Source organism: Pieris napi, chromosome 3, assembly GCF_905475465.1.
Source record: "Pieris napi chromosome 3, ilPieNapi1.2, whole genome shotgun sequence".
In the NCBI taxonomy this organism is placed as follows: domain Eukaryota; kingdom Metazoa; phylum Arthropoda; class Insecta; order Lepidoptera; family Pieridae; genus Pieris; species Pieris napi.
In genome coordinates, this window is record NC_062236.1 from 8048119 (window position 1) to 8067836 (window position 19718).

The following is a 19718-nucleotide window of genomic DNA, read 5'->3' on the forward strand; positions in this document are numbered from 1 at the left end:
TCTAATTTACATTGAGAACAAGTTTTAAGTAATTTTTTTAAAGAAAAAGGTTTATGGAAATTATAAATGGAAGATGGTAAATAATGCAGTAATAAACTTACATCACATTTTATTAAGACTTAATTAATATTATAAATATGAAAAATACGATACATTTGTATGGCATAACTTAACAGCAACTTATAACTTAAACACTCTCTACCTCTTCTTTCATGAGCCTTATAAGTTCGTTAAATTTGCTGCCGTCAAATATGAGTACCTGAAATTAATATTTCGTAAGTTACTAAATAACTTTGTTGTCACCCAAAAAGATGGATAATAGATGTACTTGAATTTCAAAAAAACCTTTGTTATTTTAACTGAGACTACATAATTTAAAAGTATTTGTTTCTTTAATTTTTTCTTATAGAGATTAATTGTAGCATCTAATTTCTTTAATTAATTTCTATACAGAACTAGTTAATCCAACCAAGAGACCAGACCAAGCCTTTATGTAAATACACAGCAAATTCATTAATGTATGTACTATATATGTTTAGCATTTAAGCTTAAATTGCTATTTTTTAAAGGACTTTTCTTAAGCGACAACTAAATTCAAATATAGTTTTACCTTCCGGTATGGTGTCATAGCGCCTCCTTCATGTTCCCACTGAGAAAGTTCTGCTTGTTCGGTTACATCTACTTCAAAGTTAGCAATTGCCACATCTAATAAAGGTTTTTCTTCTTGATTGGCAAACAGTATATCAGATTCATCATCTGGAAAAATATTCCCAAGATAAGTATTTTTGAAATAATATTTAGCAACAATGCTATTAAGGAATAATGAGTATAACATTACTTTTAGAAATTAAGTTGTTCCTGGTGTACATTGATTAAATAATTTTATTTAATTATGAAATTAAACATATTTATTACTTTGACCTACCAATAGTTTTATAAGTTTTGCAAATCCATATAAGATACTGGAATGTATAGGGCATGTTCCGTTTTACTGCTCTATCCACCTCTGATTGCAATGAGGAGAAAAGTGGCACACTAATAGCTGCTGGAATGTTGAGGATCCTAGAAAAAATGTTTACTTTAACCTTCTGCTGTAAATGCTTGTTTATCTATTTCTATAATTTCTTTTAAACAACAAACTAAGATGCTGAATGGTTTGTAAGGTATGCAGATAGTTGATCAATGTTATTACAACATGTAACTTGACAGGTGTAATTGAATGAAATAAAAAAGTTAATATAGCAGGATAAGAATTCTACTATATTCCTGTACTGATCATATATCAACATATTTGATACTATAAACCAGTTTAGCTAGGTATATTATGTATATTAAAAAACATAATTAGGGACTTATTTTACCTTTCATTGATGATTAGTCCAACTTGGCTAGCGTCATTAGACAAGACCTTGTTGACTAGAGTCTTTGTCTTTTCATCAGCATTGTCATTGGCTAGTGTGGTTAGCAAAGCTCTTATTTGTTTGATACATTGCTCATCCTGTAAGCATTATAATCTAGATAAGAAAGAGAAGTCCCATATTTCATAATAAACTATTACACTAAATTTTAAAATATTAAGTGCTGTCGAAAATGTTTGATATCTAAGTTAAAGAATAAACTAATCATGTGACCAATTAAAGGCGTAGAAGTGAAGCCTAAACCTGAGAGCAAATTTTTAATAATCTAATTAAATGAATTTTTTCCAAAATTTACCTTTTTCTTTGTGATATTGATAAGTGTAGTAACTCCAAATACACCATCACCAACATCATCGTCTTCATCATCAATACCATCATCTAAACATTGTTTTACCACACTGCCCACATAGTTTTGTGCTGAAATTATTTGTTTTGCAGGAATACTAATTACAGCAAAAAGTGATTCAAAAGTATATTTAAATAAATGTATACTTACAAATAATGAGTTGAGCTAGTGCTCCCAGATCAACATTTGATTTTAAGAACAGCTGCCTTAGCAGTTGTTTAATTCCATGATAATCACAGTCTTCTGGATTCCTGCCTTCAAAGTCTGCTTGGAGTTCCTACGAGCACAAAAATCTTCATAGAAACGCATAACTGAAAACTGATACTTTCAGATACATCCGGAATAATCCTGACTGGTTGTTGTTAAAAAACTATTTTTGCAGTAATATTGCTAACTTAAGAAAACCTAATAGACGAAAACATCACTGCCCTGCTTAGTATTCTTAGAAAAACCTCTTTATGTGTCGTATGTTTAACACGATGCTAAGTTAAAAGAACATGTGCCTTATAGGTTATATTATTACCTTCTCACCGACATAGTTTCCATCGGAATCAACGTCGGAATCCCTCTCGCTATCTAACTCTTGTTCCTCTTCACTTTCACTAACATTTTCTACCTTATTCTTTTTGTTAGACATTTTAATTAATATTTTTCCACGCGCCGATAGAAACACAAACAAATGACTAGACTTGGAAAGTGTCAAATTCGAGGATCTGAGAAATGAGTTATTGACAGTTTACAATTTCTGATCCATAATTGAAAATCGTAGGACGAGTGCTTGAGATTTAAAACCAAAAAATAATTGTAATATTTAAAAAACTAGATTTTTTTAAGGAATACCTAAATTTTTATGTACAAAGATGAACTTCCATTTCATACCATTTTTTCTAGTAAAATACATAGTTTAGTGCCATCTAGTAGAGATAAGGAAGACTAAAGAAAAAAAATAACACCATCTCTGAATCTATAAACGACTGTTGTAAAACGACTCAACATAACATTTCGCTGACATTTATTTTGTTTTTATTGTGAGCTTATAGGTATATAAAATAATTAATTAATTAATTTTTGTTTTTATATTAAGATAGCCCTGATATAAAATAATAAAGTATTTTGTAGTTTAATTTAGTTTAGGAGATTAAAGTATAAAGGCTATGCTACATTCTATAAAGAAACGACGCAATACACTACTTACTATGTTACTTATTTCAAAAAGTATATATGTAATCACTTTTGCACGAATGGAGTATCAATTTTTGGATTGCGTCTATTTTCATGCTGCAAAATACTAAGTTGCGTAAACCTCGAAATTGCGTTTCGTTTCGATTACATAAAAGTATATTCTGTACCTTCAACCTCTTTTTATGAAAATAAAAGTAGTCAAGCTATATTCTTAAAGTATATTTTAAGGAAGAAATTTTGTAACGTTACCTTATCAAAGTGCAAATAAAAAGAAAGTGTAATTTTAATATTCACTTAATTAGTAGGTATATTTTTAAAGTAAAGGTACTACGATATCCAAGGCATCAAGTTCTACGAAGTCTACATATTTTCTACGCTACTAAAAAAGCGAATCAAAATTAGTTAAAACACAAATATTTTACAAATTAACATTGTGCTTAAGTATGTACCTATTACTGGCAAGTAAGGCGTCTAACGAACTATAATTATTATTAAACATAGAGATTATTACTAATAAAAATAAAAATAAAAAATGTTATAGCCACGTTTTTATACTTTTCGGTGTAGACTTGTATGTTTCTAATTTGTGGTAAAGGGATTCATATCGTAAGGATATTATATAAACATCCATACGATAAGAAAAGGATCTGTCTTTAAGAAGATTGGAGAATCCTTAAGAAAAAGTTCCTTAACTAAAGAGTAAGAGAAAAGTTTTAAACTGGATCAAATATCGTGGAACGAAATCGAACTTTTCACATTTTAAGAATTTAAACGAACGTAAAAACTAAATAAATTTTAACAAACTGTCTTTTCTTTTATTGACGTGGTGTCTTTTATTTTGAAACAATGACCCAATAATAATTATTCACAAGTAGAATTAATTTAATTTCAAATTTTAATCTAATTTTTTATATGTACTACAAGTTTTTGGAAAGACAAAAGAGACTAAGCTGAGAGCAGATAATGGTAAAGGATTTCTAAAATTTAAGGATTTTTAATTAAAATTTTATATTTACCTAGTACGTAATTTAGTTATAAGCTGTAAATATTTCTCAATTAATAAAAAATGTTGGAGTAGTTTACTAGTTATCGAAATTTAAAATTTAAACACAAAGATTTGAATATGGAAAGTCTGTCCCTTAAGTCGAACAACAAAAAAATCATATCATTTTTTAATTATCACTTAAATTGAGAATTAAAACAAATTACTCATTTCACCTCCTACCTACCTACTGTTTTTAAATGTGTGTATATGTAGTCAGAATAATCTTCACTGAGTAAGCTAGATATGACGCAGATGTGATAATATTATAAATAACCTTTTGCGCTTTTATTACAAAATTTACGTAACGGGCTTTCCAAATTTAAAATTTAATCCATTCAAAAACTGTTTTGTGGTTGAAGTTAATGTGAAACACGATACAATTTCTAACAAGTTAACAATATTGTCGCATTCATTGATTTTTGGTTACGGTACCTATTTAGTTTAATCCCATCAATGAGAAACAAGCCTGTGTAATTTTAATGTTTATACGGATCATTTTTGGAATATAAGTAGCTACAATCGAATCGAACATTATTAAATCTCTCATTTATAAAAACTGCGCTTAAATATTTCTACGTATATTCAGATAAGAAAAACTTTAATTAAATTTAGTTTACGGTTGCTGCTACTAAGCGGCGTATTTAAATGAGTGGTCATAACGTCTTATGAACTTGAAGATAAAATAATAACTTCATTAAATCAGAGACGTAATACATAGATATTTCTAGAGAATCAGTTTTAAGAACATGAACTTGAGAATATAGCCCTCCTTCTCTTTATATAAGAGGACTTTTTAAACACATGAGTCACCTGTGTTTGAGAAGTCCTGGTTTAATTGAAAATGTTGCGATTTAGAGTTGCCATAATAACGTTAATGAGTTCTAAACTGTTAATGGCTATATAAATAATATAATTGTATTACTGAACATAATTTCTCTTTTAATCTGTATTAAAACGATCACTGAAGCGGAAAACAATATCGATGGGTCGCTCTTGTAATTTTAATGAACTACGCGAGAACACAATTTTCTACAAACAAGTCGGGAATACTAATATATTTCATAAAGATTTATGAAATAATAACCCGCCAGATTTTATATTACAATTTGCTAATAATTCCCACGAAAAGGATGAGAATTGTAGGCATGTTTTTTTAACTGGAACTTATTCACAAAGAAGTAGGTTACTATTTTCTATAGTCAACATTCTTTCGACTATTTAGTAATTCTTATGAATATAGACAGACATTTAAAGCTAAATTGAGGTAAACTTGCTTTTGCCTATATAACTTTAAGTGATTTTTCAGCGATCTCTATGTAAACAAACCTACATTCCGAAACCGCACGGGGGTATATTCCTTGGCTCTCCCTTAGTTATTCAACCACAGTGGGTTGTCCTTGGACTGACCGCAAAACTTGATATTCTAGTTAGTTAAAAGTTCCAAAACAGATTCATGTAAACAAACTTTTCCAATTCTAATGTGAATCATAATTAAAACATTATACTGTATTTTATTTCGTCATAGTCGTAGAATAGTGACGGATCTGACAAATAGTAAACTTTACAGGGCAGCCATTTCAAAATAATATAATCATGTTAGTTTTTTGTCATAACTTTTTTAATTCATATTCTGTTATTATGAAAATTGGCATACAAGCAAACAAAAGGGTTTTTTTTTAAACTAAATAAAAATAATAACATTAAATTACACAGTTTTCTAGAAAAATGCTTTTATAGTCTAGTCGACAAGTTGAAAATGGAACAAAATAGAGATACTACTCTTAAAATTATGTGCAATAGCTCATTGGATCCGGAATGACGTCTAGAAAAATGTGCTAAAAGCGTGTATTGCCACTTAAAAAATTGCAAAAGTTATAGACCGTTAAAGATGAAAAAATAATGGCATTTAGTTTTTTGCCAATATTTAATAAACTATTAATATTTAAGAAATTTCAAATAAAGATTCTGAAAGAGGAGGAAATTTCTAATAAAAAACTCTTGACTCCCAGAACTCTATCTCCATTATTTATAATGTTAATTTAACGCTGAAAATAGGTCTGCGGTTGACATTTTTAGGATTCGCGCGTGGCGTCAAAAGCGACTACGGCACATTAATTAATTTATTTAAGGTATTGAATATTTTTTTTTAAATTTGAAAAATTATGGTGTGTTCTGAACACTATAATTAATTTATTCCCGTTGAAAATTTTACTTAAAGTTAATTTTTCAACAAGTTAAATAATTGTTAACTAACGAAATTTTCTCGAACGACCGTCTTAATTGTAAGTGAAAAAAAATGTTTAAATAATGGTCGTAAAAATATTTCGCTTCGTAGAGCCTTTATTACATACATACTTAACAAGATCGTGCCATTAAAGTTAAAAAAATATTTATACTTTGTTTAATTTTAAATAAAAGTAATATTCATGATAATCAAAAAATTTACAAAAAAATTTTTTCTATACTTTTTTATATATGGTTGTTTTTGTCAATTTTAGAAGTTTTAGAAAAAAAATTAAACAAAAGTTGAATATTTGTTTATAACAAATTGGTAAGTTAATAAACAATAGAATTGTTGATTAAAAAAAAAATTTTTTCTGTTACTTTATAGAAGACTGTCAATTATGATTTTAAGAAAAAAAAAATTTCTTAACTAATTATTTAAACAATAGAAAATTAAAAAAAACGATTATAAACAATTAAAAAATGGTTATTAAGGAAAAATTTTTTCTTTTTTTGTAATAAAGTTGTGTTAAATTTTTTTTTAAAAATATTGATTTAATCAATTTGTTTAAAAAAATTTTATCAACAAATGGCGGTAATTTTTTTTTTGCAAATCAATAAATATCTTGTATTAATAAAAAAACGATTATATGAGGATTTAGAAAAAAAAAAAATTTTTAACATCATTACATGGATTTTTAAGTTTTTGTTTAAGTAAAAAAATTGTTATAAACAAAGTATAAATATTTTTTTAACTTTTATGGCACGATCTTGTTAAGTATGTATGTAAGAAAGGCTCTACGAAGCGAAATATTTTTACGACCATTATTTAAACATTTTTTTTCACTTACAATTAAGACGGTCGTTCGAGAAAATTTCGTTAGTTAACAATTATTTAACTTGTTGAAAAATTAACTTTAAGTAAAATTTTCAACGGGAATAAATTAATTATAGTGTTCAGAACACACCATAATTTTTTCAAATTTAAAAAAAAAAATTCAATACCTTAAATAAATTAATTAATGTGCCGTAGTCGCTTTTGACGCCACGCGTGAATCCTAAAAATGTCAACCGCAGACCTAAATAAATATTAATAGTTTATTAAATATTGGCAAAAAACTAAATGCCATTATTTTTTCATCTTTAATGGTCTATAACTTTTGCAATTTTTTATGTGCTAATACACGCTTTTAGCACATTTTTCTAAACGTCATTCCGGATCCAATGAGCTATCGCACATAATTTTAAGAGTAGTATCTCTATTTTGTTCCATTTTCAACTTGTCGACTAGACTATTATGAGCGTCTATTGAATCCGTCACTTTACCGACTGTATGTTATTAATTTAAAATACATGGATTTTTTTTAATGTAGCCGTAATATTTAATTAATGTAGTATCCAAATATAATAAAAAGTGGATTTTGTTTTTTTTACAAATCCTACATTGTTCTGCGATCATGACGATTTAATTAATTTAAAAGTAATATCTTGTATTTTAATGAATATCGTGTAATGGTAGCGGATATTCTATTACTAGGCTTGAGGCGTCCATTAACAAAACAATTTTGACTTAATTGTCGAAGTAACCATGACTTATAATTAATGACACCAAGAACAATAAAGATATAGAGTTAGTTAATACTTTTGCGAACAAATATTTATTGTATTTCTAATTGTTATTTGGATAGAAATTACTTCCTTAATTAATCCTTTTGTGTGTTTGTGTGATTAACTTGTGTCACGCTCTTCATTTCTGAAGGCCGTGTTAGTGACGCTGCACAATTTCCTCCACTCCCCACTGTCGTCGACAAGTATTCGCGCCAGGAAAGGCTTTTACTTGATTGGTCCAGCGAGTAAGCCTTAAGCTCTAGTGCCTGCACTCTGCCACAAGAATTTTCTGGATCGCTACGTGTTACATATTTATACCGTACACAATATGTATCTAAAGTCTATACCTACATGTAATTGACCAATTTCGGTATAAAAATATATTCAATAAAACTTCATACACCTTAACTCAGATAATGACTTACATTTTTTTTGAAAAAAAAAATCAGTGGCACTACCACCTCTTTAGGTCTTGGCCTCAGATTTCCGAATCTGTTTCATAATCATTTTTAAATCTAATAGGCAAGAAGGTGATCAGCCTCCGGTGCCTGACACACGCCGTCGACTTTTTGGGTCTAAGACATGTCTGTTACCTCACGATGTTTTCCTTCACCGTTCGAGCAAATGTTAAATGCGCACATAGAAAGAAAGTCCATTGGTAACAGCCGGGGAGCGAACCTACGACTTCAGATATGAGAGTCGCACGCTGATGCCACAAGGCCAACACTGCTCTTACATTTTTTTATTACCTTGCCTTTAAAGAAAATGTTTAGCGCTGCAATGTTAATGTCACAATTAAGTCAGAATTACAATACCTTTCTGTTCTAATACAAGATTTTGTTTGTGTATACGCGATCCAGGAAATTAACATTCGGGTCCGGTACAATAACATTTCATACTTAGTTCCTCCACCCACAATGGCTTATCACTATAACTCTCCCATCTACGCAGGTTATTTTATGTAACAGAGTTGTATACTTACAGAGGTGCACTCTCCATTTCATAACTAGCATAGGTTGCGATCATTCAATAGGATTTAACAATAAATTAAAAAGTTTAGTCTTGTTACAAAATCACAAGGCATATTATACTTGATGTTTCTTGGAAGAAACCAAGTTAAAGAAATTCCATATGACAGTCAGTGTGATAAGTAATATTTAACAATGGCACACGGATATCATTGTCGCGTGAACATCGCTTCATTGTCTATTAATGTCGTCCGAAAAGGTAACAATCGTGCGTCCTTTTATGAGGACCTAATGACGTGACCATGATATAATAATTTATATGTTTACTATGAATGTGAAGATGTCATGTGGAACATGGTTTAATGGTTGCAGCTCCTTACAAACGTTGTGTAAAAAAACATGGCGATTAAAAAGCGCGGCGGAGAGTTTATTGCCAGTTCTTCTCTTCCGTTCTACGCCCTTGATTTGAGAACTGGCACTAAATGTAAAATTAGAAGCATTAATATGTATTTCTTTACTGACAAGTCATAAGTGTACAATGTGTTACCCATATAATATGATTAAATGATTTTTGAATTTTGAATTTTGAATGTAGGGGAAGATAATGTGCATTTTTTAACGTATATGATATGAACGCCATTTTTCTATACGCTTAAATTTAGAGATTTTTAGTATTAAGATTAATTAATTTTTTTTTGCCTTTATTCTGCAAAGGTTTAAAAGTTTACTTATAAATACTAAGACAAGCTTATATCTAACGGCGAAGGATCCATTTACCTTTCTTAATCTGTCTAAATGTAGCATAAAAGAAGTGATTATTTTAAATTACGATACTAAACTCTGTGAGATTAGAGTAAGAAACAGGAAACAAGGATCTGGAATAATTAAAATAAATGCTTTATTCTATATTATATCTGTATATAAAGATTTTGGTTTTATATGAATGTTTTTTATTGGTTTTTGTCGCGTTCTTCATAGACTGTAAAAGTGATATGTGTGAAAGTGCCGTATTAATAATATTTTAGCGTCTCGTGTTATCTTACAACTGAGGTAAGTATAGATACAAAAAAAAATCTGGAAATGATAACGTTCCATATCCTGACTTTTCGACTATATTTTTGAATCTTTTTAAACAAAAATTAAGGTGTATTAAACTTGGCACACTTTCTTAATCTACGCTTTGCGTATCTGAAGATGTAGTTAATCTGTTGTTATTGCTATTGATTTCCTAAAATTGGTCATTTAGCTTTACGCATCCGTGAATAAGCGTCCATTAAATAACGGCTACAACTGACAGTGGTTTAGTTGAAAACATGGAACAATAAGAAATTCATTAATAAACAGTTTTAAGAGAATGACAGCGTTTTAATATTCAAAAAGGAACCTAAACGTCCATTAAATAACAATTTTAACTAACGCTATTAAATAAGTACTATAGGCGCTTAGAATTGTTTAATAATTAGATTTCTATATAAGGTTGTTCTTTTTTTATTAAGGTGGTTGTAACAGTATATACTATACGATTTATTTTTATCTTACAATAAAAACATTTGTACTGTTAGATAAAGACCAACGTACCATAATCTTAGTGTGCCGTATTAAAAGTATCGCTATTAATCCTGGATAGAGATGGGAGATGGCTACGCGCCTGCGGGCGCTTCGCAGATGACAAAGACAACAGTCGAACTACAGACTCAAGGCGCGCCACTCGATCGCGCCACAATTCAGTGACATTTCGTGACATGTGATTTTCCCGCGCAAAGTTTGTCTATGAAAAATTTCTTTTTGTGACGTTTCAGTGTTTTTTTAAGTTAAAAAAGGTTTAAGTCTTGAGGTGATTATTAAACAGTGGGACGCTTTAAAGGTTTGTTTATGACTACTTATTGGGTTACGTTATACGAACTACATAGTAATTAGAAAGAAATTTTTCAGTAAAATATCATAATATTTGATTTCATCCTTGAAATACATTTAAAGTGTTTAAATAAAAAGAATCGTCTTTTAAAAATAAATTTTATTCTAAATGTAGATTTTATTAGTGTTTAATTTTGATATTAAGTCAATATCCGGAATGATGATATTAAGTGAATAACGAAACAGAAGATGCTTTATAAGTTCAAATCAATATACTCTGAGTAATCGAAAGCTATTTTCAGTTTGCTACTTTGCTTTCTTTAATACGAATTATGACGCTTAATTTATTTTTGTGTCATGAATCTTTGATGTAGAAGTAATACTCTAGTGGTCATATTTATTTTTTAAATATAATGCACTTAAAACACACTCGTATGCCTTTAAATATAAATAAACGTGACATAACATTCGAACATTTATATAAATAAAAATATTCAACTTTTGAAAGCTTAATATAAATGTACTATATTAAATCCATGTTCTGCAATATAAACAACATCACAATATTTTTATATCAGAAGAAGAAAAATAAATATTTATCAAAATATACAATGTATGTCCTTAGTCAAATTATCAAAAGTGATAAACTCATTACCGAAGCGCTAAAGTCATATATGCTACTTAAATAACCAGCTCTAACACAAAACCAATTAAAATTCTTCACGAACGAATAAGCCAACGTGCGTAGACACTCCTAATCTGTATTTATTTTAAGAAAACATTTTATTAATCCCCCACAATAGGACATAAAGCATAATTTTCTCTAAAAGGCAAGTAATTGTTGACGCGTGTAACCTTCTTACGTGCGCGGTAACCATTGTCAATGATATCTATTATCAAACCATAGACTTGTCGACTTCCGTGTATTAATATCACTAAAGTCTTATTTCTTTACCCTCGTACATCAAAGAGGTGGCATAAGATTGTGTAGAAATGGATCTCTTCATAATGAATCGCATTTCTTTAATCTTAATCTTATTCAGAAAATATACGGAGAACTAAATTAAAAATTAAAATAAATCAGTGGCGCTACAACGTTTTTAGGTCTGGGCCTCAGATGTCTGTATCTGTTTCATGATCATTTATCAATATAATCTAAATAGGCAAGTAGGTGATCAGCCTCGTGTGCCTGACACATGCCGTCGACTTTTTGTTTCTAAGGCAAGCCGGTTTCCTCACCATGTTTTCCTACACACATAGCCGGGGATCGAAACTATGACCTGAGGGATGAGAGTCGCACGCTGAAGCAACTAGGCAAATAATGGAGAACTAAAATAATTTATGTAATAAACTTGACTTGAATGATAAATTACAAAAAGATAAAAATAGATGGGGTATGACTTTTGATATGTTAATTATATCTTGTCATCAAGAGATATATTTCAGCAATGGTTCAATATTATCATGAGTGCGCCATCGACAATGCCTTCAAACCACGGACAAGATAAAACCTAATGTTATACTCTGTAGCTAAACGTATGAAAATCCCTTTATCCGCCAACCCAGATGTCAGTACAACCTTTACAATCCTATGTTAATTATTTATTATGTTTAATCAGCCATGTCTAATCTAAGGCGTGATATTGTTGATTTAATTTTGTTTCCTTTGATGAAGCAAAGCTAGGGATTTATTAGGGTTCTTTGTTACTATTACTAATTTGTCTGAGAATATATCAAAGACGCAACGTTAATAAGATAAGATTCGCGTTATTTTGTTTATAATGTTTAAGACGTGGTAAGATACGAAACATTGGTATTTATGCATAGTTGTTTTAGATTTGACCAATTTTAAACATTATATATACGTATAATATTTTTTATATTTGTCAACATTAAGCGAACTTAGTACATCTTTTCCAATCTCTACTATCAAAACCTGGCAAAGGGGGTCATTAATTATTGATTCTATTAATTCAAGGAACGAAATATTACGCTGTCTATGAGTCTTGGCACTTGCTATGAGCAACAGCTGGCTAAATTTTAATAGTAATAGACCTAGACATACAATTTATTACTAACAAAAAACACACAAAATATAATATAAAATAATCAAAAAAATATAAAAAAGAATGTAACATAATAATTATTATTTAACAACTTTTTGTACAACAAACAAAATTGTCCGTAAAAAATCTCTAGTTAAATCAGCGTCCTAGTTTTTCGCTCATAGTAATTTTTTTGTTTAAATAAACATTGTGCCTTCAAAGCCTTCGCTAAAGCTTTCATGGAAAAAGGCTGCCGAATGGAATACCGAACGTTTCGTGAATATTTTATTGTTTACAAGCTCTTTGACCAGATTATTTGTTTTATTTATATTAGAATTTGGGATAAATTGTTATACTAAAATGCCTTTGGATTGTTGAACCTTTAAGAAGATGGCGTCGTTCGAATACCACAGGAGCACAGATGATACAGATGTGCACGTAAATCTGTCGGTTATACTCGTACGCCTGCTCTTAAAGTGTGATCGGAGTATTAAAGTTACTAAACAGAGAGTGCAATTAATATGGTACACACACATACTCGTACATAATCTTCTGGGTAAATCGTCTCGTCTCTTTATAAAGTATTGAAATATAAGAGGGTTAGCACACCAATTCACAAAGACTTCACTACATGCAGAAATTTTGCTTTCGATTATGTCATAGATACGGCGTAGTAAGGAAATATCTTACGTAGCAAAAACTTTTGCAGTGCTTTTAAGTTTTCCGATGGAACTCAATTGACTACTCAGCTTAAACTAAAACAAAGTAGGTCAGTTGTATGGAACCATTTTTGACTTCATGACCTTTACTTTTAAAGAACATATTTTATCCAACCTCATTCAGGCGAGAGTTTGTATAAAGCTATCCAAATATTGTTTGTGGTTGCCGGATAAAAGTATCTCAGTTTGAGAATGAAATCAGGTTCTAAATAAGAAATAAATTATTATTCTTTGTTATGCTTCTCTGACCTCTACTAACAAACTTTACAAACGACACTATATAAATGAAAATTGAAAATTAAGAGGTTACACAAATATACATGATGCATGTGGGTAGAAGCTAAATAATATTTTTGGACGGTGAAAAATTTATTAAAATTAATTTATTTCCAACACACACATAAACTATTTACAAAATTCTTATTCTGTAATAATAATAGTTAAACATTGATGAATAGAATTAAAACAAATTTAGAAAGTTTTATCCCTGTGGAACCTTTATGGCTGGCAATATTTCCTCGCTATATTGCGATACTTAGCACCGGGACATCACTCAGGTCACGATTATCTACCAGACGACAACTTAAATCTTTAATTAGCGCCTGTGCACTTGAACTCCATGGCCCAAGAGTCTCTACTTCAAAGGGAACAAAATCAAAGGAGGAAAGACATATATTTCTACCGTTTATTATTTTCCACATGCTCTGAGGCCTCGCCATCTTTTTGCATATCCGAGAAAGGTGAAATGGGGTTAACGAGCTCAAGTAGCATCACATACCAAAGTTCCAGGATGGGCGAACTTTAACCTATTTTCTTCTTTAACCAAGGGAACAAAGAAGAAAAGAGAATAATAGGCGTATGATGTCTGGGCGTGGCATGGCGAGAAAAATGACCTATACTATTTTGGCAAGGCCAGGTGTCCACTTCAAAGCCACCCACTGCCACCAGCTTTGCGCGATCTGTAATTGTGGTATAAACAAATAAGTTGAGTGGATTTACAAACGTTTAAGATAGATTAAAAATGTTTTTAAATGATCCAAATCATGTAAAACGAATTGAATGATCGAGTGACCAACAACGAAGTACATCACTTAGGTGGGAAATAAAAGGACAGATTTTTATAATGGACAGTGCTTAGTGTGCACAATACCACGAATCCATCCAGAAGACGGTAAGAAAGATCTTTAAATTTTGATATTGTAGAGGTACAGCGATTTTTTATTCATTATTTATATTTGGGGCTAAGTTATTAATTTGTTTTATTATGTAATCGGTGTCCAAATTATCACCATGGATATATGTTTCATTTAAAGTTAGACCTATTGAATTAAGAGCTGATATTATAATCTTAGAAAGTACAACATATGCGTTACCTCCTAGTGTGCCATCATCAAAATACCAGAAGTTATAATTTGATTTTAGATTTTGTATGAAACAATTTATAGCGAGACTAAAAATGGCCGGCCCAAAGAGAAAATATGTTTGGATTTTAATATACGTGATAGATCATGCAATATTATCAAAGCTAATAAATAGCATACAAGATTTTATATATTTCGCCATAAGTATTATGAAAAACGTTACGATGGCAAAATTGGACCTATCGTTGCCATGAACACCAAAACATTTTTTAAAGAAAATCGAATTGTCAATCTAAATATATCATTCAATAACATATAGGAAAACGTGTTGAAAATAAATTTTATATTTTTCTTTGTAAATGTATTTATTATAACGCAACAAAATCTATAAATTTTGTCGGCTAGTCGCGATACAATCAAGGTGAAATATACCTAATTGGACTCCATTTTCCCTCAGCTCATAAAATCCTCCAATAAGTATAATTTTACTGGGATTATTCTTCTAACATTTTATTAAGGCCCTTATAAAAGTCAATAGATATAAAAGGTCATAAAAGTTCTCTACAAATACTATTTTATTACTTTCGTATATACGGATATACAGTTTACCCGCTTGAAATTTTTACCAATTACAGGACGTTATATTGAAATAAAATTAGTTTATATCTTTCCGATTAAAATCATCTTGATGGTTGGAGGTCTTCCACAGACCGTTTCACAAGGCATTTTCTTTTGCGAATTATCGAACTGTGGAATCGACTCCCGGTGGGGGTCTTCCCTCAGAGATATGACCTCCAAATGTTTAAAAATCGAGTGTACTCCTCCCTCAAAGGCCGGCAACGCACCCACTAAAAATTGGTGTCTATGAGTGGCGAAGACTGCCCCTTTTGGTCGTCCCGCAAGCTCGTTTGCCCCCCTATTATATAAAAAAAAAATATTATTGAAGTAAAATATTTATAATTGTAGATATTTACGTTAGTCAAAAAACAAAATAAATATTTTTCGAAATTTCCATAGTTTAAAGTAATTTACATAGATTATATTGTCAAAACGCATTTCGAGTTACAATACACTTTTAGTCGGTAATTATTTTTTATATACATTATCTAAATAACTGTTTTAAAGAATAAAAACTAAGTCAACTATAGCTAAACGGTTGTTTTTGACGTTATAACGTCTTTAAAATCGTTTTAGTCGGGTGACATGTTCAGAAACTTGTGTCACACCAAAACCTCACGAGCGCGATCGCAGGTATAACGAGAGAGAGACGGACCGATCTCCCGTCTCATCTCGAGCGCTGCCAGTCATTCCGTGAATGTATGAAGAAAAATGTATATTATAGTCGAATAAGTAAACTTGTCATTTTACACCCGAAATTTATCATCAAAAGTGTGAATAAAACGATAGATGTAATTTAAAATTTGAAAAAATTGTTATCTTCATTAATTCCTTACTTCCCAAAAACTTATATCACCAATAAGACGTTATCACGTAAACATCTCGATCGTAAACCTACTTTACAAACAACCAATATTTTTTTTTATTATTATTATAATTCATTCCATGCCATGTAAAGCAAGGTGTAATGATTTCAGCTTAAAAGCACCTTGAAAAATAAAATAAATGGCAATTATACATTGGCGCATAGTTTCTTGCCAGTTCTTCTCGACCTTTCGACGCCCTTGATTTGAGAACTATCAGTAAATCTAAATTTAGATTCATAACTTTTAACATTCATATGTGTTTATGAATAACTATATTTTTTAATTATAAGTTTGACCTATTAATTTACACGAAAAAGACATAAGTTATGTAACTAAATTTTAAAAGATTTAATGGTTTTAATTGTTTTACAAGAACAATGAACTGAATTGTTTTATTATAATTTATAACCTAAAGAACCTATAAACCGGACCTACATATTAAGATTTAAATGAAACTGAGTTGTACGATTTCATTTACTGGGAGGATATTATGTGATATTCACAAGGGTTCGCTAAACGTTTGGAGGCAGACTTTATAAGATTAAAAAGTCTGACTGTATCAAAGTAAAACAATTTCTGTACTTGGTAATATTGACAATATGCTTTATCTACATTATTTTTGCTAGTTAAACTCCTCCTCCCTATTTTTATTATATATTATTGAAAATCCCCACAAAAAAAAAACATTTTCACAACTGGAACTTACGAGAAAATTCCGCCAGTATTACATTGTTCACCGTATTAAACCAATTGCTGTTTTTTAATTTTTTTAATCGCTGTAAGCATTTATTTAAACTAAACTAGTAAACATATTACACTTCTGAGAGATAAGATATAAATAACTACAGTATGTATTACCTAACAGCTTGGCTATACAATATGTGGAAGGGCCTGAAACGTGCTTAGAATGTTGTGGTTGTAAATCCTATAAGCTGGGATAAACGCCTCTAAATAAACCATTTATGCAGAGATATTTAAATTGAAATAGAATATTCATTAAAAAATCGACAACGGACAATATTAGGTGTTTGTTACTTTCGAGAGTTACAAAGAAAATATTAAAGTGGGTTTAATAATCATAATTTCGTAATTGTTTGAGATGAAAATTACATATTTAATCCGACAACGACGTAGAATTGCTGTAGATTGATTGATATCTCTTATAATGTTAATTTATTATTATTTGACTGGTACAATTCGTAGAACGAAATTTATTCTATGTTATTTGCTTATGTCTCAAAATTTGTTCGTTATTAAATTTATGACCGTAACAGTAAAGTCATTGATACTTATATTACTATAGTAAATAATCAATATATTATCTTAAATGCATATTTGTGCCTATATCAAGAGTATTTATCAAAATCTTCTAACTAAGATTCCCCGATTTTAGAAGATTGACTTTGCCACATCTTTGCAATAGCGATCTTGCAACAGTTTTTTGGCTTACGTATCGATTGTTCACGGACCCTCATCACTGTCTTTTTAAATCTGTCTCACGACGTGTGACCTTAAGATTTATTTTGTTCTAGATATTTTATAATCTATTGAATAAACCGACTGAATTTAGCTGAGATTCAATAATTATCTGTATTAATAATACAACTTTATTCATGACAGAAATATGGTTGTGACAAAATTGATCTAACACCCGAGCGCCCTTGAGTTGTGGGTAACTAGACTACAATTACGCCGTGGTACATGATGTGTTTAAAAAATAAAATAGGTGATGCAGAGCTCATCTTATCAAACAAAATTCGTATAAGACTTTAAGTATACGTGAATGTATGAGTATGTAAATGGGTGTGTGTGCACACTCTGTTTTTGAGATTGTGGCTGGGAATTGTTAAAAGTGTGCGCTGTGTCTGTTAGTTTTCGAACCCTCAGTCATTCCAAATATATATTGACAGGCTAGTTTAAGGGGTTTGGATTAGGACATTTCATTGCAAAAGCATACAAAATATATTCGTCACACGTAAGGCTGGAAGCTCTGATATCAATATAAATTATGTGAGATTTACGCCCGGCTGTGCACCAATACGTTTTACTTTCTATATGCACAGTTAGCTAGTAGGGCGATGGAAAAACATCGTGTGATAATCGTCATCATCAGATTCAGAGACACGACTTTGCGTTAGGTGTGACGTATTATGGTTATGGTTATACAATCTTTATTTCTGTTACAACTTTAAAAAAAACTACACAGAAACATTTATATACCGTAATTAATTTATTTCCACAGACTATTAACAGTTACACACCACAAAAAGACAACAAGTAACAACATAATATTCGATATGGTAATACAAGAGTGACGTTTTCGAAGTCCCGTTTCTGAATCTCACCCTTAGATATTGTCACATACTGCTTAAAGAAATATCAGTCAGTCAGTCTATTGAGTTACAGGATACTAAAAATATAATGCTATAACAGTACTATTTACTTGCAGTTTTAAGTATAAATTTTCTCAGTTCAGTGACCAGTAATGTTGCTTTATTCAGAAACATACAACGAAGTTCGGTAAAGCTTTACATGGTCTAGCGGATTTGAAGTTAACGGAGATATAGTTCTGAATTATATTGCTATGTTTTCGGTATTTTATCTCGAATGGTAATTTAATGTTTCTGTGAATAGATTCCATACATAACAGGATAATTGCAACAGAAAAGCAAATGCTAATGATACTAAGATAAATAGTCTGTTTACTTCAAGTCTAGGCTTATAGACGAATCTACTATTTCTCTTCGATGTTGTTTTCTTCTCGGCTATTTTCTTTGTTATTTTACCTTCAACGCTGTTCAAGATATTTTTAAATTGAAAAACATAAATATATAGCCGTATAGAAGCTTGTGAGAAGGTGCGTACGGATAAATGAACATTATATTAGAGTATTTCTACTGTATAAATGAGAGAACGGGAGGTTAGACAAAAAGCAGTAGAAATACAATTGACGTAAAAAGAGGGAACACACACAGAGAGCAAGGAAAGAGTATCAAATGATTACTTTAAGATTGATTATTATCTTTAAAATGTTAATCAATGCCGGGTATAGGTCTGGATGCCTGAGGCCAACAAAGGAGTGTAGGCGCCCTGGCCACTAACTTATTTTCAAATAAAGAGGAAATTTTGTTTCAGTCGAGTTTTCCAATAAATTATTTATTATGGTTTCGGTAATGAAACAAATGTTGTAAAGTAAACAATCCTTTTTTCATTTGTTTAATTTTTATGATTCTTGTTTTAGTTTTAATTAAAAAAATTCAGTGTAAATAACAAAAGAATCTGACAACGACTCAATCAATCGTGAAGCGTCGCTGTACACCATCAGTCAATAATCGGATCTAGCTGATATTGAAATATTGCTTGTCGTACGTAAATAGATTCAGAATGTTAGCATTGAATAACGGCATTGAAAAGGACCGCTTGTAAGGATTATTTTGCTTGCAAATTTCATTCTCCTCCCGTGAA

General features: G+C 30.4%; 2 protein-coding genes across 2 annotated transcripts in view; one reads left to right on the top strand and one right to left on the bottom strand.

Moving 5' to 3' along the window:
- Positions 1-92: 92 nt before the first annotated feature.
- Positions 93-2472, bottom strand: LOC125063160 (protein BCCIP homolog). The gene is made up of 7 exons (XM_047669428.1): positions 2288-2472; positions 1915-2041; positions 1714-1835; positions 1362-1498; positions 926-1062; positions 611-756; positions 93-259 (listed from the first exon to the last, which is right to left on the bottom strand). The coding sequence occupies exons 1-7, from the start codon at positions 2399-2401 to the stop codon at positions 188-190; spliced, it is 855 nt and encodes a 284-aa protein (XP_047525384.1). The 5' UTR covers positions 2402-2472; the 3' UTR covers positions 93-187.
- Positions 2473-10485: 8013 nt separating this feature from the next.
- LOC125048469 (soluble guanylate cyclase 88E) overlaps positions 10486-19718 on the top strand; it is a 39808-nt gene continuing 30575 nt past the window's right edge. Inside the window, exon 1 of the mRNA XM_047647121.1 lies at positions 10486-10654. The gene's annotated coding sequence lies outside the window, so the exon portion shown is untranslated. The remainder of the gene's footprint in view (positions 10655-19718) is intronic.